This window comes from Oncorhynchus kisutch, unplaced genomic scaffold, assembly GCF_002021735.2.
Source record: "Oncorhynchus kisutch isolate 150728-3 unplaced genomic scaffold, Okis_V2 scaffold873, whole genome shotgun sequence".
Classification (NCBI taxonomy): Eukaryota; Metazoa; Chordata; class Actinopteri; order Salmoniformes; family Salmonidae; genus Oncorhynchus; species Oncorhynchus kisutch.
The window spans coordinates 2,589-29,538 of record NW_022262818.1 but is presented as its reverse complement, the minus strand read 5'-3'; the positions used below and the strand labels follow the sequence as shown (position 1 = coordinate 29,538).

General features: G+C 43.2%; 1 protein-coding gene across 1 annotated transcript; it reads left to right on the top strand.

Moving 5' to 3' along the window:
* The first annotated feature begins 28 nt into the window (after positions 1-28).
* On the top strand, positions 29-24,600 carry LOC116362707 (gamma-crystallin S). The gene is made up of 2 exons (XM_031816801.1): positions 29-179; positions 24,166-24,600. The coding sequence occupies exons 1-2, from the start codon at positions 150-152 to the stop codon at positions 24,433-24,435; spliced, it is 300 nt and encodes a 99-aa protein (XP_031672661.1). The 5' UTR covers positions 29-149; the 3' UTR covers positions 24,436-24,600.
* The last annotated feature ends 2,350 nt before the right edge of the window (positions 24,601-26,950 follow it).

Sequence of the window (26,950 nt, the reverse complement as noted above, 5' to 3'; positions counted from 1 at the left end):
TCACTGTCGGAGCTCCTAGATTGAACCGCCTATAAAGCGCTCGAGGGGATGGACGACAGGCAGCACAATTTAATGTTCATTTATTCTTTTCTTTGCAGAGGATATGAAGTTAGAATGTTTTTACTTTGCCTTTACTACCGGAACCATAGATGGACTCAACGAATAGTGGAAGCAGCAAGGTAACCACATATCGGACCGTTGGTTATGCTATAGAGGATACGAGAGAGGGAGGTAACGGAGACTTCGTTTGACAGGGTGCGAGAGAGGAGGTATCAGATGTTATTACGATATAAAGGAGGAAGGATCAGAAGCTATTATACTGTATATCCATTCAACATCAGTCATTGGCCTTTGTAACGTTGCACATGGACGGCTTTCATGCTAATCAAAATTCAGCTCCTCCCTTTTGAGCAGGTGATCCAAACATATCTGGAATGGCAACAATTCACATTGGCCGATCGATCACAATATCGGGGTGCAATCTGTCTCCTCTCAATTGTGAACTTTCAAGAGATCATTCTGACACATCATGTAGACTACAGTCAAACGCTTAACCTGAATGTTCTGGTATTTAAACAGAACAGAGATTGATATCGTTTGACTTGTGCGTAACCGCGTTATAATGCCCTCCTCGACGTGCAAATATATGCTTAAATCTCATGCAGTATTTAAGATGAAATGACTAACATAATTAAAATCAAATCCTATATCAAGACTATAGCAATCAAATGAGTGTCGTAAATGTAATGTTGGTTTCACTTACTTCCTATTAACTAACCCGAGTCAGATAAAATGTTTTTCTAATCTTGTTGAGGAAAAAAGATGCGCGAGTAATTAGTGAATTAGTGTAATCGAGAGAATGTATCTCATGGATACACAGAGAGACACAGAGGGACACAGAGACACACACACACACACACACACACACACACACACACACACACACACACACACACACACACACACACACACACACACACACACACACACACACACACACACACAGACACACACACACACAAACTATAATATACTTAATTAACATGTATAGGGTATAGGCATATTCTATGCTGTATAGCCTGATAAAATAGTGTAACATTTTCACATGACAGACCCAGGGCCTACATAAACGCCATGTGTTAAAAAGATTTTGTTCATCGACTATAAAAACAGCGTTCTGATTGCCAACACGTTTATAGGCTTACAACTGATACCTAGATAGTATATATATAAGGTGTTAGGCATCGGCGTACATAACGTCTGTACAAACGGACATTCCCTCTGTGTTGGTGGCATATTAAATGACTGTTGTAAATTGGTCGCGGCCACAGATATTCTGTAACTAGGCCTACTGGCCTATAGTTTCTGTGAGTGCATGACATATATTATTATTTTTCTTTGACTTGGAAGTTTAAATAATATTTCATTATAACGTTGTTCACGTTGTTATTAAATATTCCACGTTTTGTCAGGGGCATAACACGTTTTGTCAGGGGCATAACACGTTTTGTCAGGGGCATAACACGTTTTGTCAGGGGCATAACACGTTTTGTCAGGGGCATAACACGTTTTGTCAGGGGCATAACACGTTTTGTCAGGGGCATAACACGTTTTGTCAGGGGCATAACACGTTTTGTCAGGGGCATAACACGTTTTGTCAGGGGCATAACACGTTTTGTCAGGGGCATAACACGTTTTGTCAGGGGCATAACACGTTTTGTCAGGGGCATAACACGTTTTGTAGTCAACAAAATTGCATATCAATAAAACATCCAAGACAACATATCAATCAAAATACCAAACATGCAGCAATGAATTACAGTCAAGACGTTCTACGTACGGTAGGTCTACCATACGGTCTACCATACGGTCTACCATACGGTCTACCATACGGTCAGTAGTTATAGGTCTACCATACGGTCTACCATACGGTCTACCATACGGTCAGTAGTTATAGGTCTACCATACGGTCAGTAGTTATAGGTCTACCATACGGTCAGTAGTTATAGGTCTACCATACGGTCAGTAGTTATAGGTCTACCATACGGTCAGTAGTTATAGGTCTACCATACGGTCAGTAGTTATAGGTCTACCATACGGTCAGTAATTATAGGTCTACCATACGGTCAGTAGTTATAGGTCTACCATACGGTCAGTAATTATAGGTCTACCATACGGTCAGTAGTTATAGGTCTACCATACGGTCAGTAATTATAGGTCTACCATACGGTCAGTAGTTATAGGTCTACCATACGGTCAGTAGTTATAGGTCTACCATACGGTCAGTAGTTATAGGTCTACCATACGGTCAGTAGTTATAGGTCTACCATACGGTCAGTAGTTATAGGTCTACCATACGGTCAGTAGTTATAGGTCTACCATACGGTCAGTAGTTATAGGTCTACCATACGGTCAGTAGTTATAGGTCTACCATACGGTCAGTAGTTATAGGTCTACCATACGGTCAGTAGTTATAGGTCTACCATACGGTCAGTAATTATAGGTCTACCATACGGTCAGTAGTTATAGGTCTACCATACGGTCAGTAATTATAGGTCTACCATACGGTCAGTAGTTATAGGTCTACCATACGGTCAGTAATTATAGGTCTGCCATACGGTCAGTAGTTATAGGTCTACCATACGGTCAGTAGTTATAGGTCTACCATACGGTCAGTAGTTATAGGTCTACCATACGGTCAGTAGTTATAGGTCTACCATACGGTCAGTAGTTATAGGTCTACCATACGGTCAGTAGTTATAGGTTCTACCATACGGTCAGTAGTTATAGGTCTACCATACGGTCAGTAGTTATAGGTCTACCATACGGTCAGTAGTTATAGGTCTACCATACGGTCTACCCATACGGTCAGTAGTTATAGTTCTACCATACGGTCAGTAGTTATAGGTCTACCATACGGTCAGTAGTTATAGGTCTACCATACGGTCAGTAGTTATAGGTCTACCATACGGTCAGTAGTTATAGGTCTACCATACGGTCAGTAGTTATAGGTCTACCATACGGTCAGTAGTTATAGGTCTACCATACGGTCAGTAGTTATAGGTCTACCATACGGTCAGTAGTTATAGGTCTACCATACGGTCAGTAGTTATAGGTCTACCATACGGTCAGTAGTTATAGGTCTACCATACGGTCAGTAGTTATAGGTCTACCATACGGTCAGTAGTTATAGTTTACCATACGGTCAGTATTATAGGTCTACCATACGGTCAGTAAGTTATAGGTCTACCATACGGTCAGTAGTTATAGGTCTACCATACGGTCAGTAGTTATAGGTCTACCATACGGTCAGTAGTTATAGGTCTTACCATACGGTCAGTAGTTATAGGTCTTACCATACGGTCAGTAGTTATAGGTCTACCATACGGTCAGTAGTTATAGGTCTACCATACGGTCAGTAGTTATAGGTCTACCATACGGTCAGTAATTATAGGTCTACCATACGGTCAGTAGTTATAGGTCTACCATACGGTCTACCATACGGTCAGTAGTTATAGTTCTACCATACGGTCAGGTAGTTTATAGGTCTATTCCATACGGTCAGTAGTTATAGGTCTACCATACGGTCAGTAGTTATTAGGTCTACCATACGGTCAGTAGTTATAGGTCTACCATACGGTCAGTAGTTATAGGTCTACCATACGGTCAGTAGTTATAGGTCTACCATACGGTCAGTAATTATAGGTCTACCATACGGTCAGTAGTTATAGGTCTACCATACGGTCTTACCATACGGTCAGTAGTTATAGTTCTACCATACGGTCAGTAGTTATAGGTCTACCATACGGTCAGTTAGTTATAGGTCTACCATTACGGTCAGTAGTTATAGGTCTACCATACGGTCAGTAGTTATAGGTCTACCATTACGGTCAGTAGTTATAGATCTACCATACGGTTCTACCATACGCGTCAGTAAGTTATAGGGTCTACCATACGTCAGTAGTTATAGGTCTACCATACGGTCTACCATACGGTCAGTAGTTATAGGTCTACCATACGGTCAGTAGTTATAGGTCTACCATACGGTCAGTAGTTATAGGTCTACCATACGGTCAGTAGTTATAGGTCTACCATACGGTCAGTAGTTATAGGTCTACCATACGTCAGTAGTTATAGGTCTACCATACGGTCAGTAGTTATAGGTCTACCATACGGTCAGTAGTTATAGGTCTACCATACGGTCAGTAGTCTAGTATGTCTACCATACGGTCAGTAGTTATAGGTCTACCATACGGTCAGTAGTTATAGGTCTACCATACGGTTCTACCATACGGTCAGTAGTTATAGGTCTACCATACGGTCAGTAGTTATAGGTCTACCATACGGTCAGTAGTTATAGGTCTACCATACGGTCAGTAGTTATAGGTCTACCATACGGTCAGTAGTTATAGGTCTACCATTACGGGTCAGTAGTTATAGGTCTACCATACGGTCAGTAGTATAGGTCTACCTACGGTCAGTAGTATAGGTCTACCATACGGTCAGTAGTTATAGGTCTACCATACGGTCAGTAGTTATAGGTCTACCATACGGTCAGTAGTTATAGGTCTACCATACGGTCAGTAGTTATAGGTCTACCATTACGGTCAGTAGTTATAGGTCTACCATACGGTCAGTAGTTATAGGTCTACCATACGGTCAGTAGTTATAGGTCTACCATACGGTCAGTAGTTATAGGTCTACCATACGGTCAGTAGTTATAGGTCTACCATACGGTCAGTAGTTATAGGTCTACCATACGGTCAGTAGTTATAGGTCTACCATACGGTCAGTAGTTATAGGTCTACCATACGGTCAGTAATTATAGTTCTACCATACGGTCAGTAGTTATAGGTCTACCATACGGTCAGTAGTTATAGGTCTACCATACGGTCAGTAGTTATAGGTCTACCATACGGTCAGTAGTTATAGGTCTACCATACGGTCAGTAGTTATAGGTCTACCATACGGTCAGTAGTTATAGGTCTACCATACGGTCAGTAGTTATAGGTCTACCATACGGTCAGTAGTTATAGGTCTACCATACGGTCAGTAGTTATAGGTCTACCTTGCGGTCAGTAGTTATAGGTCTACCATACGGTCAGTAGTCATAGGTCTACCATACTGTCCGTAGTTATAGGTCTACCATACGGTCAGTAGTTATAGGTCTACCATACTGTCCGTAGTTATAGGTCTACCATACGGTCAGTAGTTATAGGTCTACCATACGGTCAGTAGTTATAGGTCTACCGTGCGGTCAGTAGTTGTAGGTCTACCGTACGTAACTACCTTACGGTCACTAGTTTGACAGTCCATCACCAGTAGAAAGTCGGCCACCAACCAACCTAGTTGACGATGCTTTTCATTGGCTATGTTGACACTTGTATTAGTAGAATGAATATCCAAGAGAGTCAGAGGGCAACGAAATAGTGGTAGCATTTGCGAGTGCCATTCATATGACGTGAAAACAGCGCAACCCTATGGACATGTCACACAGTCAACAAAAAGCCTTTGCTTTTTTACAGGTCTTCACAAACAATCATTATTCAGAACTATTCTCTTACCTTCAACAATCAACTATAAAGTCATTCATTTACATCATTTCGCCTCGTTTGATTTCTGTGGAGTTAAAACTAACCGGTCTCTTGATTTCTATAGTTACCAATTTGAAGGACATTCCGTAGCCTATAACTAATGTCTAGATTACATTTCGTTAATTGTAGCGTTGTTACTGATACTTTTTCGATTCCAGAATGTCTCAATAGGACAAATATAAATTTTCACACAATTGCCAATAAGGTAATGGTGTAATTTATTAGACAAATAGTCTAAAGTAATCTAATAACCAAATGATAATTATTTTATTTCCCAATTAGTTAATTGGTGGCTTAAAACATTAGTCTAAACTATATTCACAACAGTAGGTTAGTGAATGGTAACCAAAACTATTCTTTATTTATAATTAGTCGCATCTTGACGCATGAGCCGAGAGCATTTATTTTCATTCCGATTTTTCATTTCCTATTTGTCAGGCCTATTTCGTTATTTCATTGTTAAGATATTATATATATTATATATAATATATATATATAATTTAACTTTGGAAAACCGCATCTTTCCAATTAATGTGAATTAACAATGACCGTTGGCACATAATTAGCCTGTTTGCGGTCTCTGTTCAGCTATTTATGACATTCCACTCATTGCCTCTCCTGTCATTTGTCTTGTGGCAAGGAGTGGAATGTTAACTCAAAAGACTGGTACCCAGACTAGCACATAATGTCAGAGGGCATATTTTTGTCTGTACTTACTGAACGACTTTACCGCAATCACTACAGTTGTATGTTAGCCTATTAGCAACAGCACCAATCGGAGGAATAAGAATAATGGGTGCATACTATGAAGAAGAAAAGGAAGATGAAACCTAACATAAAACAACAGCAATGGTTTTTCCAGACGAAGAAAATATTTTTCAAAGGCCATCAGGGAAATTGAAGTTGGAATTATATACTACACAATTACTTGGTGTCTGACTTCTGATACCTTGAATACATTGGCATCATTTTAATTGCATAGTCACAGAACGAAATTAAATGCAAAATCTATATTTTTGAAATGGGGGTATAGTCGACAAACATTCATATGAATAAATTATTACATTGTTTCAGGATTTGACAGATTCTGCTACAAAGGCATAAATGAAAAACCTGAAAAAGTGTAATCACCACATTCATCCCATTATATTTCATCCATTATCATGGTGATACGAGACAATTGCAATGATAAGATCACGTGCCATGGGGTTTCAGAGGCTCCTCATGAGACAAAGAGAAAAAGGTGAGGAACCTGAAGAGGTATTTTCTCCACAAGAATTTTGTTCCAACATATTACATTTCTGCAGGCACGACGTAAGCCTCAAGACACTGGGCAACACACACACAGGTTAGAAGGGAAAGTATGCTCGCTCTCTCTCTCTCTCTCTCTCTCTCTCTCTCTCTCTCTCTCTCTCTCTCTCTCTCTCTCTCACACTCTCACACACACACACACACACACACACACACACACACACACAGACACACACACACACAGACACACACACACACACACACACACTCCAAGACCAAAACTCACTACAGCTTCTCTTTCCCCTCGCCTATGTCTTCATTTAATTGATCACATGGTCATATTACTGTAACATTCCCTGACTGCCACTGGTAGCGTTACACATGACCACATCTCAGAATAACACATGACCACATCTCAGAATAATAGTGACACAGTTGATGGGGGTTATCTTGTGGCATAAAGGTGTGACTGACAGGCTGAGAGAAACTTTGGTCATCTAGTGGCTTTTATCATCTGTCTACAATATACTGTATATACCATCCTGTCTGTCTGTCTGTCTGCAATATACTGTATCTACCATCCTGTATGTCTGTCTGTCTGTCTACAATAGACTGTATCTACAGTTCTAGTGGCTTTTATCATCTGTCTACAATATACTGTATATACCATCCTGTCTGTCTGTCTGTCTGTCTGTCTGTCTGTCTGTCTGTCTGTCTGTCTGTCTGTCTGTCTGTCTGTCTGTCTGTCTGTCTGTCTGTCTGTCTGTCTGTCTGTCTGTCTGTCTGTCTGTCTGTCTGTCTGTCTGTCTGTCTGTCTGTCTGTCTGTCTGTCTGTCTGTCTGTCTGTCTGTCTGTCTGTCTGTCTGTCTGTCTGTCTGTCTGTCTGTCTGTCTGTCTGTCTGTCTGTCTGTCTGTCTGTCTGTCTGTCTGTCTGTCTGTCTGTCTGTCTGTCTGTCTGTCTGTCTGTCTGTCTGTCTGTCTGTCTGTCTGTCTGTCTGTCTGTCTGTCTGTCTGTCTGTCTGTCTGTCTGTCTGTCTGTTCTGTCTGTCTGTCTGTCTGTCCTGTCTGTCTGTCTGTCTGTCTGTCTGTCTGTCTGTCTGTCTGTCTGTCTGTCTGTCTGTCGTCTGTCTGTCTGTCTGTCTGTCTGTCTGTCCTGTCTGTCTGTCTGTCTGTCTGTCTGTCTGTCTGTCTGTCTGTCTGTCTGTCTGTCTGTCTGTCTGTCCTGTCTGTCTGTCTGTCTGTCTGTCTGTCTGTCTGTCTGTCTGTCTGTCTGTCTGTCTGTCTGTCTGTCTGTTCTTGTCTGTCTGTCTCTGTCTGTCTGTCTGTCTGTCTGTCTGTCTGTCTGTCTGTCTGTCTGTCTGTCTGTCTGTCTGTCTGTCTGTCTGTCTGTCTGTCTGTCTGTCTGTCTGTCTGTCTGTCTGTCTGTCTGTCTGTCTGTCTTCTGTCTGTCTGTCTGTCTGTCTGTCTGTCTGTCTGTCTGTCTGTCTGTCTTCTGTCTGTCTGCAATATACTGTATCTACCATCCTGTATGTCTGTCTGTCTGTCTACAATAGACTGTATCTACAGTTCTAGTGGCTTTTATCATCTGTCTACAATATACTGTATCTACCATTCTGTCTGTCTGTCTGTCTACAATATACTGTATCTACAGTTCTAGTGGCTTTAATCATCTGTCTACAATATACTGTATCTACCATTCTGTCTGTCTGTCTGTCTACAATATACTCATTCTAATGGAATCCAGATAGAACAAAACCCTGTCCCTTTCTCTGTGATGTCATTCTAATGGAATCCAGATAGAACAAAACCCTGTCCCTTTCTCTGTGATGTCATTCTAATGGAATCCAGATAGAACAAAACCCTGTCCCTTTCTCTGTGATGTCATTCTAATGGAATCCAGATAGAACAAAACCCTGTCCCTTTCTCTGTGATGTCATTCTAATGGAATCCAGATAGAACAAAACCCTGTCCCTTTCTCTGTGATGTCATTCTAATGGAATCCAGATAGAACAAAACCCTGTCCCTTTCTCTGTGATGTCATTCTAATGGAATCCAGATAGGGTTTTGTTCTGTCCTCAAACATTTACATCAAAAGGTGCAAAGTTATGGACAAAGACACAAAATATCCACATCAAACTAAATATTTTTCTTGAACAAATGACATGGAAAACAATCCCTTTTTGTGCAGTATTAATTGACCATCCTTACAAACCACGTAATGTAATGTAAATGTACATGACTGTACTGTACATTCGCTGGTCATCTAGGTTAGTACCTGCAGACTTTCTACCACCATAACGAACAACAATGCACAATACAGTAGTTGAGTGCATTGAGACTTCAATTGGTTTGTGATCACAGTGTGTGATGATGTGCCTCCGTTGGTACAGGATGGGGCTTGCAATGCAAGGGTTGTGGGTTCAATTCCCATGGGGGACCAGTATGAACATGTATGCACTCCCTACTGTAAAGTTGCTCTGGATAAGAGAGTTTACTAAAATGTGAAAGGAATGAATAGACCATTTCAGTTGACACAGAAATAAGTTGTATTTCAAGAAACTGGAAAACATATTGTACATCAAGCAAGTATTTTTATGTTCCACAAGTATTATCAGATTAATGGTTTTGTACAGATAATTATCAGACTCAAGTTACAAATGCTGGTTAACACTCCAATACATTTAGTTGACATTTTTTTCACAAAAGTAGTGCACTGGGCATTACGAGTCCTGTATTATCAGACCGATAGCAGACCCCCCCCCCCCCCCAGCTATGGCAGCATGTTATGGAGGTAGATGGGTCCAGATTTCTGAGAGAGTTGGTTGTGGAGGAGCGCCCTCTTTCCAGACCGTGTGTGTGAACTTGTGGATGAAGGAAGTTGCCCAGTCTAATTATGGCTCAGCAGACACCTGTAAGGGACAACGTCACACTTAACCTCTCTTCCTGTTGGAACATCTCCCCTTTGTCCTGACTGCCTTTCTCTCTCCCATTCATTCCATCCTCCTTCTCTCTGTGCAGAGCCAGGGCTCCTTAACAGCCAGAGAGCCTGTGTGTGTGTGTGTGTGTGTATATGTTAGCCCTCTCTGCCTGCCCAGCTTCACACTAAGTGCCTCTGACAGCTAACCACACAGTTATTAACCCTGATCCAGGAGAGTGTGTGTATGTGTGCACACGCTTGCATGTCTATGTGAATGTGTGCGCACAAGTTTGCGTGTGTGTGTTTGTGTGTGTGTGTGTGTGTGTGGTGATGTAGGGCCACCTCAAAGACGGCCTCCACCAGAACTCAAGGCAAACAATCTTTCTCTCCTTACCTGTAATTGTAAATATTGACATTTTCACATTTGAAACTGAACTAATTGCATGAAAATGTAGTGCAATAGCATGAAACTGACTGAATAAACCCCAACAAGGCACTCCTCTGGGTCTGTTTCACAATCCCCCGTCTGTGAACTTAGAAAGACAATAGCAATGTCAGCCACAGTCCCAGGGGTTAAGTAAGTTTGTTAGCGAAGTGTGCTGGCTTGCCACCTCATCGCCATGGAGACCAAATCAAATCAAATCCAATTTTGACTGATGTGGACCCTGTCAACCAACAGAAACCATGGAGACCAGAATGGAAAAATAACCTAACTTCATTTTCAACTGATACATTTTGGAAACACATGATAGGAGGCTTTATACTATGGAGATGCTGCACCCTTGTGGCAGCTTCTGGAGGTGCCGGGTGACAGACAGATGTCGCTGACAGACTGTGGCAAGACAGTTTAGTTAAGTTTGAGTGCTGCGCTGTGGTTATTTAAAGTAGAGAATTGGACAAGGATTCCGACATTGAACAGTGAGGCTACCCATATACACACCAGCCTGTGTCAGTCTCACCAGATCAGAGACAGGAAGTCAATCAGTCTAGAACCAGAATTCACCAGACTGATAGAGGTGTCCATGCAGTAGTTACAGTATCAACTCTCTGGTGCTTCTCAACTCTCTGCCCAATATAAAGAATTATACCATGGCATTGTTGAATACTTGTTTCTGATTGGCTTGAAGGGCATTCTAGAGTGTGCATTATTCCCTATAAGGTACGGTATATTTGCATGGTATAATTCAATGGCTATAGTTCATTCTTACATGTTCTATGTTTGAGGTGCTTTTGAAAGCAAAAGTCAAATTGAAAGCATTATTGGCATTGTTGAATTCGTTTTTTAAAATGGCAAGCTACGACTAGTTTAGCTAACGGTTTGGTTAGCTAAACTAGTCTGTTTGTTTGGTTACCACGGCAACTATTGTAGCTATCTAGTAAACTTGCTATCTACTTTAGTGGATACTGAACACATCTCTACCAGAAAATGTGATAAATTATATTCAAGGCATGAAAGGGATAATCAACTCCATGCATTCTCCGGAAAGGAATGAAGACATTACGGTGTGTTCCATGACGCGCTAGCTGAGAGGAACTGACCTTCCACAGCGTTCTATTATTTTCCAGAATACATAACTGCTCGTTGATTATCCCACCTTACTTATATTATTGTATTATTTTACTGTATTATATTACTTTATTGTATTATTGTGTTATATTGTATTTTTGTATTATTGTATTGTATTATTGTATTGTATTATTGTGTTGTATTATTGTGTTGTATTATTGTATTGTATTATTGTATTATTGTACTGTATTATTGTATTATTGTATTGTATTATTGTATTGTATTATTGTATTATTGTACTGTATTATTGTATTGTATTATTGTACTGTATTATTGTATTATTGTATTATTGTATTATTGTACTGTATTATTGTATTGTATTATTGTACTGTATTATTGTATTATTGTATTATTGTATTGTATTATTGTATTGTATTATTGTACTGTATTATTGTATTGTATTATTGTGTTGTATTATTGTATTATTGTACTGTATTATTGTATTGTATTATTGTATTGTATTATTGTGTTGTATTATTGTATTATTGTACTGTATTATTGTACTGTATTATTGTATTGTATTATTGTACTGTATTATTGTATTGTATTATTGTACTGTATTATTGTATTGTATTATTGTATTGTATTATTGTATTGTATTATTGTATTGTATTATTGTGTTGTATTATTGTATTATTGTACTGTATTATTGTACTGTATTATTGTATTGTATTATTGTATTGTATTATTGTATTGTATTATTGTGTTGTATTATTGTATTATTGTACTGTATTATTGTACTGTATTATTGTATTGTATTATTGTACTGTATTATTGTACTGTATTATTGTATTGTATTATTGTACTGTATTATTGTATTGTATTGTATTATTGTATTGTATTATTGTATTGTATTGTATTATTGTATTGTATTATTGTGTTGTATTATTGTATTATTGTACTGTATTATTGTACTGTATTATTGTATTGTATTATTGTATTGTATTATTGTATTGTATTATTGTATTATTTGATTGTATTATTGTACTAAATCATTGATGTATTCATTGATTGTATTATTGTCTTGTATTATTGTATTGTATTATCGTATTATATTGTCTTATTGTATTGTATTATATAATATATTGTATTGTCGTATTGTATTGTAGTATTATATGATCGTATTTTATATTATTGTGTTATATTGTCTTATTGTATTGTATTATTGTATTGCAGTATTGTATTGTATTATATTGTATTGTCTTATTGTATTGTAGTATTGTATTATATTGCTTCCTATTTTGCAACAAATTCACTCATGCTGCCAAACATACCCTCGTAAAACTGACCATCCTACCGATCCTCGACTTTGGCGATGTCATGTACAAAATAGCCTCCAATACCCTACTCAATAAATTGGATGCAGTCTATCACAGTGCCATCCGTTTTGTCACCAGAGCCCCATATGCTACCCACCACTGCGACCTGTACGCTCTCGTTGGCTGGCCCTCGCTTCATACTCGTCGCCAAACCCACTGGCTCCAGGTCATCTACAAGACCCTGCTAGGTAAAGTCCCCCCTTATCTCAGCTCGCTGGTCACCATAGCATCTCCCACCTGTAGCACCTGCTCCAGCAGGTATATCTCTCTGGTCACCCCCAAAACCAATTCTCCCTTTGGCCGCCTCTCCTTCCAGTTCTCTGCTGCCAATGACTGGAATGAAAAATCTCTGAAACTGGAAACACTTATCTCCCTCACTAGCTTTAAGCACCAACTGTCAGAGCAGCTCACAGATTACGGCACCTGTACATCTATAATTTAGCCCAAACAACTACCTCTCCCTCTATTGTATTTATTTATTTTGCTCCTTTGCACCCCATTATTTCTATTTCTACTTTGCACATTCTTCCACTGCAAATCTACCATTCCATTGTTTTACTTGCTATATTGTATTTACTTTGCCACCATGGCCTTTTTTTGCCTTTACCTCCCTTATCTCACCTCATTTGCTCACTTCGTATATAGACTTATTTTTCTACTGTATTATTGACTGTATGTTTGTTTTACTCCATGTGTAACTCTGTGTTGTTGTATGTGTCGAATTGCTTTGCTTTATCTTGGCCAGGTTGCAATTTTAAATTAGAATTGTTCTCAACTTGCCTACCTGGTTAAATAAAGGTGAAATATATATATATTTTTTAAATTGAATTGTCTTATTGTATTCGTAGGTTTGTATTATTGTATTGTTGTATTGTATTGAAATTTCTTATTGTATTGTATTATTGTAATATTGTATTATATTGTCTTATTGTATTCAAAGTTTTGTATTGTAGTATTGTCTTATTGTATTGTAGTATTGTATTATTGTATTGTAGTATTGTATTGATATGTCTTATTGTATTGTAGTATTGTATCGTAGTATTGTAGTGTTGTATTGTATTGTAGTATTGTAGTATTGTATTGTATTGTAGTGTTGTATTGTAGTGTTGTAGTGTAGTGTTGTATTGTAGTGTTGTAGTGTAGTGTTGTATTGTAGTGTAGTGTTGTAGTGTATTGTAGTGTTGTATTGTAGTATTGTAGTATTGTATTGTATTGTAGTGTTGTATTGTAGTGTTGTAGTGTAGTGTTGTATTGTAGTGTTGTAGTGTAGTGTTGTATTGTAGTGTAGTGTTGTAGTGTTGTATTGTAGTATTGTAGTGTAGTATTGTATTGTAGTGTTGTATTGTAGTGTTGTAGTGTAGTGTTGTATTGTAGTGTTGTAGTGTAGTGTTGTATTGTAGTGTAGTGTTGTAGTGTATTGTAGTGTTGTGTTGTAGTGTTGTAGTGTAGTATTGTATTGTAGTGTTGTATTGTAGTGTTGTAGTGTAGTATTGTATTGTAGTGTTGTATTGTAGTGTTGTATTGTAGTGTTGTAGTGTAGTATTGTATTGTAGTGTTGTATTGTAGTGTTGTATTGTAGTGTTGTAGTGTAGTGTTGTATTGTAGTGTTGTATTGTAGTGTTGTATTGTCGTGTTGTATTGTAGTGTTGTATTGTAGTGTTGTATTGTCGTGTTGTATTGTCGTGTTGTATTGCAGTTTTTTATTGCATCCATTTCACACACAAATAAACAGGCCCATAGAGGCCATGTGAACCCTCCCCTCATTGGGCGGGTGCCACGGCTCTGTCACAACCCAGCAGTAGCCTAATGCTGTAATGATTGGTCGTTGACTTGAATGACAGCTGCTTTCCAGCTTGATTATTGGATGAAACGGTGCAGCTATTGATTATGTTGGTATTTTGATACAGAGAACAGAGGGAGTTGACTCAGCAGTTCTGTTCTCTCAATGTCCTGGAACGCAATAATCCAACTCATCTGGGATCTCACATTTTGGCAGAGGTCTTGGCTGTGGCACTGATATTGTTATTAATGTGTGTGTCGGTATGTGTGTGGCACAGGGGGTTACCGAGGGGAGGACGGCTCATAATAATGACCGGAATGCAGTCAATGGAAAGGCATCAAACACATGGAAACCATGGAAACCATGTGTTTGATGTATTTGATACCATTCCACTGATTCAGCTCCAGTCATTACCACGAGCCCATCCTCCCCAATTATGGTGCTACCAACCTCCTGTGGTGCATGTTTATTAAAAACCAGCTGTGTGAAAAGTGATTTGGTGTGTGTGTCTGTCGGTTAGTTAGTGTCTTGATGTTTATAATATTGGCATGTGTGTGTGTATCTGTTTGTGTGTTTACCTCAGTGGGGTGGGGAGTTAGGGGGGGGCTGTCCCCCCCCCCCCCCTGCGTTTTCAGTCAGTTCAGTCCTTTATGTCGTATAATCCCCACTTGTCTTGTCTGGAAATGACATGAACAGCATTCAAATCACTGACTCAATTTTTGGATCTCATTTTCATGACAAAGCATTTGTAGCGGTTTGATAAAACAAAGGACCGACACAGCGGGTATAAAAGGGAGCGGGGTACGGGATCCAGCGCCACCTCACACAGGGAGACCTGGGCAGTACTATAACAAAGGACCGGCACAGCGGGTATAAAAGGGAGCGGGGTACGGGATCCAGCGCCACCTCACACAGGGAGACCTGGGTAGTACTATAACAAAGGACCGACACAGCGGGTATAAAAGGGAGCGGGGTACGGGATCCAGCGCCACCTCACACAGGGAGACCTGGGCAGTACTAAAACAAAGGACCGACACAGCGGGTATAAAAGGGAGCGGGGTACGGGATCCAGCGCCACCTCACACAGGGAGACCTGGGCAGTACTAAAACAAAGGACCGACACAGTGGGTATAAAAGGGAGCGGGGTACGGGATCCAGCGCCACCTCACACAGGGAGACCTGGGCAGTACTAAAACAAAGGACCGACACAGTGGGTATAAAAGGGAGCGGGGTACGGGATCCAGCGCCACCTCACACAGGGAGACCTGGGCAGTACTAAAACAAAGGACCGACACAGTGGGTATAAAAGGGAGCGGGGTACGGGATCCAGCGCCACCTCACACAGGGAGACCTGGGCAGTACTATAACAAAGGACCGGCACAGCGGGTATAAAAGGGAGCGGGGTACGGGATCCAGCGCCACCTCACACAGAGAGACCTGGGCAGTACTAAAACAAAGGACCGGCACAGCGGGTATAAAAGGGAGCGGGGTACGGGATCCAGCGCCGCCTCACACATGGAGACCTGGGCAGTACTAAAACAAAGGACCGACACAGTGGGTATAAAAGGGAGCGGGGTACGGGATCCAGCGCCACCTCACACAGGGAGACCTGGGCAGTACTATAACAAAGGACCGGCACAGCGGGTATAAAAGGGAGCGGGGTACGGGATCCAGCGCCACCTCACACAGGGAGACCTGGGCAGTACTAAAACAAAGGACCGGCACAGCGGGTATAAAAGGGAGCGGGGTACGGGATCCAGCGCCACCTCACACATGGAGACCTGGGCAGTACTAAAACAAAGGACCGACACAGTGGGTATAAAAGGGAGCGGGGTACGGGATCCAGCGCCACCTCACACAGGGAGACCTGGGCAGTACTAAAACAAAGGACCGACACAGTGGGTATAAAAGGGAGCGGGGTACGGGATCCAGCGCCACCTCACACAGGGAGACCTGGGCAGTACTAAAACAAAGGACCGGCACAGTGGGTATAAAAGGGAGCGGGGTACGGGATCCAGCGCCACCTCACACAGGGAGACCTGGGCAGTACTAAAACAAAGGACCGGCACAGCGGGTATAAAAGGGAGCGGGGTACGGGATCCAGCGCCACCTCACACAGGGAGACCTGGGCAGTACTAAAACAAAGGACCGGCACAGCGGGTATAAAAGGGAGCGGGGTACGGGATCCAGCGCCACCTCACACAGGGAGACCTGGGCAGTACTAAAACAATGTCAAAGATGGGAAGGGTGACTATGGAACGACCGGAGGACTGGATAACAGCTTTAACTGAAGGAGCACAGTGGCGACACACACACACACACACCGGTATTTGGAGGGGAACGCAAAAAAGAAACATTGTCTAAAACATACTTAATACCTGCAAGGGGATTCTATGATTTGATGGCTTCAAATGGTGACATTTAAACTGAAGGACTGGTGCAGTATTCTATGTTTTGATGTTGTCAGATAGCGTCGGGAGCGGTTGGTGTAGTAGTCTATGTTTTGATGTTGTCAGATAGTGTGGGGAGCGGTTGGTGCAGTAGTCTATGTTTTGATGTTGTCAGATAGTGTGGGGAGCGGTTGGTGCAGTAGTCTATGTTTTGATGTTGTCAGATAGTGTGGGGAGCGGTTGGTGCATTTTGTCTGTTATAACCAAGTCAAGGATCATATCACCTCCACCTTACCCAACACCCTAGATCCACTACAATACCACCCCAACAGATCCACGGATGATGCAATCGCCATCGCACTGCACTATCCCATCTGGACAAGAGTAATACCTATGTAAGAATGCTGCTCATCAACTACAGCTCAGCATTCAACACCATAGTGCCCTCCAAGCGCATCACAAAGCACAGGGCCTTGGGTCTGAACGCCGCTCTGTGCAACTGGGTCCTGGACCTCCCGACGGGCCAACCCCAGGTGGTGATGGCAGGCAACAACACCTCCACTACGCTGATCCTCAACACTGGTGTCCCATAGGGGTGAATGCTCAGCCCCCTCCTGTACTCCTTGTTCACCCATGACTGCGTGACCACGCATGTCTCCAACTCAGTCACCAAGTTTGCACACAACAGTGGCAGACCTGATTACAAACAATGACGAGACAGCCTACAGGGAGGAGGTGAGGGCCCTGGCTGAGTGGTGCCAGGAAAATAACCTCTCCCTCAACGTCAACAAAATGAAGGAGCTGATCATGGACGTCAGGAAACAGCAGAGGGAGCACCCCCGTATACACATCGACGGGCCACAGTTGAGTTTTTCTGCATACTGACAACTGACAACTGAAATAGTCCATCCACACAGACAGTGTGGTGAAGAAGGAGCAGGAGGCTGAAGAAATTTGGCTTGTCACCTAAGACCCTCACAAACTTTTACAGATGTACAATTGAGAGCATCCTGTCGGGCTGTATCACAGCCTGGTACGGTAACTGCACTGCCCACAACCGAAAGGCTCTTCAGAGGGTGGTGCGGTCAGCCCAACGCATCACCGGGGCCACAATGCCTGCCCTTCAGGACATCTACAGCACCCAGTGTTACAGGAAGGCCAAGAAGATCATCAGCCACCCGAGCCACAGCCTATTCACCCAGCTACCATCCAGAAAGAGGAGACGGTACAGGTGCATCAAATCTGTGGACAGAGAGACTGATTAACAGCTTCTATCTCCAAGCCATCAGATTGTTAAACAGTCACCACTAGTCGGCCTCCGCTCAGTACCCTGCCCTGAACTTAGTCACTGTTACTAGCCGGCTACCACCCGGTACTCAACCCTGTACCTTAGAGACTGCTGCCCTATGTACATAGACATGGAACACTGGTCACTTTAATAATGGAACACTGGTCACTTTAATAATGGAACACTGGTCACTTTAATAATGGAACACTGGTCACTTTAATAATGGAACACTGGTCACTTTAATAATGGAACACTGGTCACTTTAATAATGGAACATTGGTCACTTTAATAATGGAACATTGGTCACTTTAATAATGGAACACTGGTCACTTTAATAATGGAACACTGGTCACTTTAATAATGGAACACTGGTCACTTTAATAATGGAACACTGGTCACTTTAATAATGGAACATTGGTCACTTTAATAATGGAACACTGGTCACTTTAATAATGGAACACTGGTCACTTTAATAATGGAACACTGGTCACTTTAATAATGGAACACTGGTCACTTTAATAATGGAACACTGGTCACTTTAATAATGGAACACTGGTCACTTTAATAATGGAACATTGGTCACTTTAATAATGGAACATTGGTCACTTTAATAATGGAACACTGGTCACTTTAATAATGGAACACTGGTCACTTTAATAATGGAACACTGGTCCCTTTAATAATGTTTACATACTGTTTTACCCACTTTATATGTATATACTGTATTCTGGTCAACTACCGCTGTGCACACATTTTCTATTCATATACTGTCCATACCATCTATCCACACCATAATATACATACTGTATATATTGACAATATATTCCGGACTCTGATATTGCTCGTTCTAATATTTTTACATTTGTATTATTATTATTATTATTATTATTATTATTATTATTATTATTATTGTTATTACTGCACTGTTGGAGTCAGGAACATAAGCATTTCGCTGCACAAAATATGTCCACGTGACCAATAAAATGTGACGTGATCAGTAGTAAACACTACTAGTACCGTCAGGATAACATAGTTCTTTAATGGTTCCAAATGGACATTAGATTTAGCTCAAGGAGACAACAATAGAGGTCAATCTGTTATCAGAATACAGTCCGACTACCAGTATGTACTGACCAGGGGAGAGTACCCCGACTACCAGTATGTACTGACCAGGGGAGAGTACCCCGACTACCAGTACGTACTGACCAGGGGAGAGTACCCCGACTACCAGTATGTACTGACCAGGGGAGAGTACCCCGACTACCAGTACGTACTGACCAGGGGAGAGTACCCCGACTACCAGTATGTACTGACCAGGGGAGAGTACCCCGACTACCAGTACGTACTGACCAGGGGAGAGTACCCCAACTACCAGTATGTACTGACCAGGGGAGAGTACCCCGACTACCAGTACGTACTGACCAGGGGAGAGTACCCCGACTACCAGTATGTACTGACCAGGGGAGAGTACCCCGACTACCAGTACGTACTGACCAGGGGAGAGTACCCCGACTACCAGTATGTACTGACCAGGGGAGAGTACCCCGACTACCAGTACGTACTGACCAGGGGAGAGTACCCCGACTACCAGTACGTACTGACCAGGGGAGAGTACCCCGACTACCAGTACGTACTGACCAGGGGAGAGTACCCCGACTACCAGTACGTACTGACCAGGGGAGAGTACCCCGACTACCAGTACGTACTGACCAGGGGAGAGTACCCCGACTACCAGTACGTACTGACCAGGGGAGAGTACCCCGACTACCAGTACGTACTGACCAGGGGAGAGTACCCCGACTACCAGTACGTACTGACCAGGGGAGAGTACCCCGACTACCAGTATGTACTGACCAGGGGAGAGTACCCCGACTACCAGTATGTACTGACCAGGGGAGAGTACCCCGACTACCAGTATGTACTGACCAGGGGAGAGTACCCCTACTACCAGTACGTACTGACCAGGGGAGAGTACCCCGACTACCAGTACGTACTGACCAGGGGAGAGTACCCCGACTACCAGTACGTACTGACCAGTGGAGAGTCCCCCGACTACCAGTACGTACTGACCAGGGGAGAGTACCCCGACTACCAGTACGTACTGACCAGGGGAGAGTACCCCGACTACCAGTATGTACTGACCAGGGGAGAGTACCCCGACTACCAGTATGTACTGACCAGGGGAGAGTACCCCGACTACCAGTATGTACTGACCAGGGGAGAGTACCCCGACTACCAGTACGTACTGACCAGGGGAGAGTACCCCGACTACCAGTACGTACTGACCAGGGGAGAGTACCCCGACTACCAGTACGTACTGACCAGGGGTGAGTACCCCGACTACCAGTAAGTACTGACCAGGGGAGAGTACCCCGACTACCAGTGTGTACTGACCAGGGGAGAGTACCCCGACTACCAGTATGTACTGACCAGGGGAGAGTACCCCGACTACCAGTATGTACTGACCAGGGGAGAGTACCCCGACTACCAGTATGTACTGACCAGGGTAGAGTACCCCGACTACCAGTATGTACTGACCAGGGGAGAGTACCCCGACTACCAGTATGTACTGACCAGGGGAGAGTACCCCGACTACCAGTATGTACTGACCAGGGTAGAGTACCCCGACTACCAGTATGTACTGACCAGGGGAGAGTACCCCGACTACCAGTATGTACTGACCAGGGGAGAGTACCCCGACTACCAGCGCTGGATGGGCCTCAACGACCACGTCTGCTCCTGCAAGATGGTTCACTTTATAAGTGGATGAGCCATTATGGTGTAGTGTAGAAGAGAGAAATGTATTTTCTGTGCCCCCTGGTCTAAAGTAGTGCACTATGCCCTATGGGTCCTGGTCTAAAGTAGTGCACTATGTCCTATGGGTCCTGGTCTAAAGTAGTGCACTATGCCCTATGGGTCCTGGTCTAAAGTAGTGCACTATGTCCTATGGGTCCTGGTCTAAAGAAGTGCACTATGTCCTATGGGTCCTGGTCTAAAGTAGTGCACTATGTCATATGGGTCCTGGTCTAAAGTAGTGCACTATGTCCAATGGGTCCTGGTTTAAGGTAGTGCACTATGTCCTATGGGTCCTGGTCTAAAGTAGTGCACTATGGGTCCTGGTCTAAAGTAGTGCTCTATGTCCTATGGGCCCTGGTCTAAAGTAGTGCCCTATGGGTTCTGGTCTAAAGTAGTGCACTATGCCCTATGGGTCCTGGTCTAAAATAGTGCACTATGCCCTATGGGTCCTGGTCTAAAGTAGTGCACTATGCCCTATGGGTCCTGGTCTAAAGTAGTGCACTATGTCCTATGGGTCCTGGTCTAAAGTAGTGCACTATGTCCTATGGGTCCTGGTCTAAAGTAGTGCACTATGCCCTTCTGGGTCCTGGTCTAAAGTAGTGCACTATGCCCTATGGGTCCTGGTCTAAAGTAGTGCACTATGGGTCCTGGTTTAAAGTAGTGCCCTATGGGTTCTGGTCTAAAGTAGTGCACTATGCCCTATGGGTCCTGGTCTAAAGTAGTGCACTATGGGTCCTGGTTTAAAGTAGTGCCCTATGGGTTCTGGTCTAAAGTAGTGCACTATGTCCTATGGGTCCTGGTCTAAAGTAGTGCACTATGTCCTATGGGTCCTGGTCTAAAGTAGTGTACTATGTCCTATGGGTCCTGGTCTACAGTAGTGCACTATGCCCTATGGGTCCTGGTCTAAAGTAGTGCACTATGTCCTATGGGTTCTGGTCTAAAGTAGTGCACTATGTCCTATGGGTCCTGGTCTAAAGTAGTGCACTATGACCTATGGGTCCTGGTCTAAAGTAGTGCACTATGCCCTATGGGTCCTGGTCTAAAGTAGTGCACTATGGGTCCTGGTCTAAAGTAGTGCACTATGGGTCCTGGTCTAAAGTAGTGCACTATGTCCTATGGGTCCTGGTCTAAAGTAGTGCACTATGTCCTATGGGTCCTGGTCTAAAGTAGTGCACTATGGGTCCTGGTCTAAAGTAGTGCACTATGTCCTATGGGTCCTGGTCTAAAGTAGTGCACTATGTCCTATGGGTCCTGGTCTAAAGTAGTGCACTATGCCCTATGGGTTCTGGTCTAAAGTAGTGCACTATGCCCTATGGGTTCTGGTCTAAAGTAGTGCACTATGCCCTATGGGTTCTGGTCTAAAGTAGTGCACTATGCCCTATGGGTTCTGGCCTAAAGTAGTGCACTATGTCCTTTGGGTCCTGGTCTAAAGTAGTGCACTATGTCCTATGGGTCCTGGTCTAAAGTAGTGCACTATGTCCTATGGGTCCTGGTCTAAAGTAGTGCACTATGTCCTATGGGTCCTGGTCTAAAGTAGTGCACTATGCCCTATGGGTCCTGGTCTAAAGTAGTGCACTATGTCCTATGGGTCCTGGTCTAAAGTAGTGCACTATGTCCTATGGGTCCTGGTCTAAAGTAGTGCACTATGTCCTATGGGTCCTGTTCTAAAGTAGTGCACTATGTCCTATGGGTCCTGGTCTAAAGTAGTGCACTATGTCCTATGGGTCCTGGTCTAAAGTAGTGCACTATGCCCTATGGGTTCTGGTCTAAAGTAGTGCACTATGCCCTATGGGTTCTGGTCTAAAGTAGTGCACTATGCCCTATGGGTTCTGGTCTAAAGTAGTGCACTATGTCCTATGGGTCCTGGTCTAAAGTAGTGCACTATGTCCTATGGGTCCTGGTCTAAAGTAGTGCACTATGCCCTATGAGTCCTGTTCTAAAGTAGTGCACTATGTCCTATGGGTCCTGGTCTAAAGTAGTGCACTATGTCCTATGGGTCCTGGTCTAAAGTAGTGCACTATGTCCTATGGGTCCTGGTCTAAAGTAGTGCACTAAACAGTGAATACAGTTCCATTCGCACCTGAGTCAGTGTTCATCAAACTTCTAGATCTGTTTTTTGACTTTAGGGGGAATTGTAGATATTATTATGTAGATATTGTTATATAGATATTGTTATGTAGATATTGTTATGTAGATATTGTTATGTAGATATTGTTATATAGATATTGTTATGTAGATATTGTTATGTAGATATTGTTATGTAGATATTGTTATGTAGATATTGTTATATAGATATTGTTATGTAGATATTGTTATATAGATATTGTTATGTAGATATTGTTATATAGATATTGTTATATAGATATTGTTATATAGATACTGTTATGTAGATATTGTTATGTAGATATTGTTATGTAGATATTGTTATGTAGATATTGTTATATAGATATTGTTATATAGATACTGTTATGTAGATATTGTTATGTAGATATTGTTATGTAGATATTGTTATATAGATATTGTTATGTAGATATTGTTATGTAGATATTGTTATATAGATATTGTTATGTAGATATTGTTAAATATATATTGTTATATAGATATTGTTATGTAGATATTGTTATGTAGATATTGTCCCATCTGTGTTATCTGTGTCTATGGTGTCATTTTAGGTCAATGGTATTGACCATGTAGACATTACATTGATAGAGTTACATAAATACTGTGTATCTGTTCTAGAAATACACACATATACAGTATGTACAGTTGTTTTTGTCTTAATCAGAGATAATTACAGGGAGTTCTGAAATATCAATGTAATGTAGCAGGAACATAGACTAGACTTACCCAGCATGCAGCTGGTGTAACATTCTGTATTAACGTAGCAGTAACATAGACTAGACTTTCCCAGCATGCTGCCTGTGTAACATTCAGTATTGATGTAGTAGGAACATAGACTAGACTTACCCAGCATGCAGCTGGTGTAACATTCTGTATTAATGTAGCAGTAACATAGACTAGACTTACCCAGCATGCAGCTGGTGTAACGTTCTATATTAATGTAGCAGTAACATAGACTAGACTTACCCAGCATGCAGCTGGTGTAACATTCTGTATTTAAATCCTGTTGATCATCTTGAATTGTAGAGATCTGAGAATGAGATCCACAATATGTCTGACGTCTTTCTATATGTCTCTGCTTCCTTCCGTTTGACCTATCCTGCCCTCCCCTCTGATGCCCCCACCTTACCCCCCTCCTCCAGGCTAGCGGTGTCCCCTACAAGCTGCAGCTGTACGGGAAGGGAGACTTGGCAGGCCAGGCGTTCGAGGCCACCGAGGACTGCCCCTCCGTGCTGGAGAAGTTCTACTGGCGCGAGGTTCACTCCTGCAAGGTGCTGGGAGGGTGGGTCTTCTACGAGCACCCCGACTACAAGGACCCTCAGTATCTCCTGGAGAAGGGCGAGTACCGCAAGCCCACGGACTGGGGCGCGGTGTGTCCCAACGTCCAGTCCTTCAGACGCCACACTGAGTAACCAGGGTCTAGAGTTGTCCCCCTCTCGCCCAACCAATCCGATCCCTCCTGCCCAATGCTCGATCAAGTCATCTACTACCGTTCTTAGCACCAACCAGTGGGAACCCAAGAGATGGACCTGACACTGAGCCACGGCCACCAGCTAAAATAAAACCCTGACTGGCAAGCAGCAGACGAGTTGTGTTTTTATTGTGTGTTTGGTGTAAGTCTGATAATGTCTAATACAGCCCACAACCAATGGACAAGATCCTCTCCGCAGTCATTCTGCGTCAAACCAACTCTAGAGCCTAAACTGTAAAACAAGACTTTTATATTTCTGATGTGTTTCATTTGATCATAGCCAGTGATAGATATGGTATAACAATAACTTGTCAGTTCATAACATTTCATATTAGGAATAAATACATTTGGTAATAATAACTTGTTATCTTAGTATTAAATAAACAGTAACCCAGGGCAGCCATGTGCCTCATGCAGTGATATGAGGGGTGTCATGCCAGCCATGCCATGATGCCAGTCTCGTCATGCCAGTCCTGTGTTGGTGAATCCTTTCTCTCAGACAGTGGGCCTCTCCTCGTCGATGAAGCTGAGCTGAACAGGGCTCGTCGGGGTCATCTCTGCCCCAATAGAAGTCGAGTGAGGATGGGGTAGGGGGATGGTTGTTAGACCCCCGGAAGGTGTCTGAAAGTGGCGATCCGGGTGTCTCCTCTCCCCCTCTATCTCTGTATCTTCCAACAGCAGTAAGTTGGTGTTGGAAGGAGTTTTGGGTGGTGGAGGGGCGGAGCTACTGAGAGTCTCACTGGTGGGCGGAGTCAGGGCAGCCATAAGGGAGGAGAGGATGGACTGGGAAGAGCCTTGGAGGAGAAGGGGCTGGAGGAGGGGCTTGAGCAGCCGTGTCATTTCCTGGAGGTCCTGGCTGACCTGTGACACCTGCAGGGATAGGCTAGTCATCTGGGAGGGGGCAGGACATGGGCAGGGAGAGAGTAGGGCATAGGGCAGGGAGAAGAGGAGAGGGAGGGAGGAACGAATAGGGCAAAGTTAAGAATTGCCATTAAAATCCAGTCTAGGAATGGCAGTTATTCCTCAGTGGTGCTGCCGTATGTCACTCACCTCTTCTGTCAGTTTAGTAATAGTCTGGACGGTCTCTGCATCCTCCTGCATTCCTGTAGAACAGAGAGAGAGAGACAGAGAGAGAGAGAGAGACAGAGACAGAGAGAGACGAGAGAGAGAGAGAGACAGAGACAGAGAGAGACGAGAGGAGAGAACAGAGAGAGAGAGACAGAGAGGGAGAGAGACAGAGAGACAGAGAGAGAGAGAGAGAGAGAGAGAGAGAGAGAGAGGGAGACAGAGAGACAGAGAGACAGAGAGAGAGAGAGAGAGAGAGAGGACAGAGAGAGAGAGAGACAGAGAGAGAGAGAGAGGACAGAGAGACAGAGAGACAGAGAGACAGAGGACAGAGAGAGAGAGAGAACAGAGACAGAGAGAGAGAGAGACAGGAAAGGGGGAAACCTAGTTAGTTGCACAACTGAATGCATTCAACTGAAATGTGTCTTCACATTTAACCCCTCTGAATCAGAGAGATGTGGGTGGCTGCCTTAATCGACGTCCATGTCATCGGCGGTGGGGAGAGAGAGCTCATACAGGAGATACAGCTCATACAGGAGAGAGAGCTCATACAGGAGAGAGAGAGAGCTCATACAGGAGAGAGAGCTCATACAGGAGAGAGAGAGGTCATACAGGAGAGAGAGAGCTCATTACAGGAGAGGAGGAGAGCTCATACAGGAGAGAGAGAGCTCATGACAGGAGAGAGAGAGCTCATACAGGAGAGAGAGAGCTCATACAGGAGAGAGAGCTCTACAGGAGAGAGAGAGCTCATACAGAGAGAGAATAGCTCATACAGGAGAGATAGCTCATACAGGAGTGAGAGCTCATACAGGGAGAGAGCTCATACAGGAGAGAGAAGCTCATACAGAGAGGAGAGCTCATACAGGGAAGAGGAGAGCTCATACAGGAGAGAAGCTTCATACAGGGAGAGAAGCGCATACAGGGAGAGAGAGCTCATACAGCCGAGAGAGAGAGCTCATACGGAGAGCAGAGAGCTTCGGAGAGAGAGAGCTCATACAGGAGAGAGAGCTCATACAGGGAGAGAGAGCTCATACAGGAGAGAGAGACCATACAGGAGAGAGACTCATTCAGGAGAGAGAGAGCTCATACAGGAGAGAGAGAGCTCATACAGGAGAGAGAGCTCATACAGGAGAGAGAGAGAGAGCTCATACAGGAGAAAGAGCTCATTCAGGAGAGAGAGCTCATACAGGAGAGAGAGAGCTCATACAGGAGAGAGAGCTCATACAGGAGAGAGAGCTCATACAGGAGAGAGAGCTCATACAGGAGAGAGAGCTCATACAGGAGAGAGAGATCTCATACAGGAGAGAGAGAACTCATACAGGAGAGAGAGCTCATACAGGAGAAAGAGCTCATACAAGAGAGAGAGCTCATACAGGAGAGAGAGCTCATAC